The sequence below is a fragment of the Eimeria mitis genome, genomic scaffold (assembly GCF_000499745.2).
Source record: "Eimeria mitis Houghton genomic scaffold, Emh_scaff5752, whole genome shotgun sequence".
NCBI classification, from domain to species: Eukaryota; Apicomplexa; class Conoidasida; order Eucoccidiorida; family Eimeriidae; genus Eimeria; species Eimeria mitis.
Genome location: NW_013574000.1, coordinates 2,604 through 3,386, shown reverse-complemented (window position 1 = coordinate 3,386; position 783 = coordinate 2,604). Strand labels below are relative to the sequence as shown.

The following is a 783-nucleotide window of genomic DNA, read 5'->3' as shown; positions in this document are numbered from 1 at the left end:
GCACACAAGCATAAACACAAGCACACCTGCATGCACACAAGCCTGCATGCATGCATGCATGCATGCATGCATGCATGCATGCATGCATGCATGCATGCGGTACGTACGTAGGAGAGCCTTTGCAACATTGGGTCTATCAGAGAGGGGGCCGAAGGGTGAGGTGATGAGGCCGTGCCACCACCTGCGGCTGGGGTCGAACCCCCCCAGTGCCTTTCTGAGTTCTTCTATGCTAGCTGCGTTGCTGAGTGCTGCTGCTTCTTCTTCTGTATTCATGTCCTCATCATCATCTGCTGCTGCTGCTGCTGCTGCTGCTGCTGCTGCTCCTGCTTCTGCTGCTGCTGCTGCTGCGGCGGCGGCGGCAGCAGCAGAAGGTGCTGCGTCGAATTTCTCTTCTCCTGTTGCTGCTCTTCCTTCTCCTGCTGCAGCTGCAGCAGTAGCAGCATCTGCAGCAGCTGGAGCAGCAGGAGCAATTGCTGCATTCGCAGCAGCAGCAGCAGCAGCAGCAGAAGCAGCAGCTGCAGCAGGTGTATTATGAGCAGCAGCATGCATGCGCAGCAACTGTCCCATCCTCTCAGCAAAAGAAGATAGATGACGAAAAGAACAAGCAGCAGCAAGGGGCCCCAATGGCTTATCTGTTAAATAAACAGGAGAATACAGCCCAGCGCATGCAAGCTGATCCCCATAAGCTTCCGGGTGATACAAAGCAGAAACCCCAAACCCCCGCAAATCAAACACTTCAACCACTTCACCTAAAGAGAGAGAAGAGGGGCTCTGGGGGCCCAG

General features: G+C 55.2%; 1 protein-coding gene across 1 annotated transcript in view; it reads right to left on the bottom strand.

Annotated features, from left to right (window-relative positions):
• Nucleotides 1-269: 269 nt before the first annotated feature.
• The window catches only part of EMH_0084000 (lipase domain-containing protein, putative), a gene marked incomplete at both ends in the record, with an annotated part of 1,616 nt that continues 1,102 nt past the window's right edge, over nt 270-783 (bottom strand). The window contains one exon of the mRNA XM_013500701.1: nt 270-473. Coding sequence (XP_013356155.1) covers nt 270-473 — 204 coding nt within the window. The remainder of the gene's footprint in view (nt 474-783) is intronic.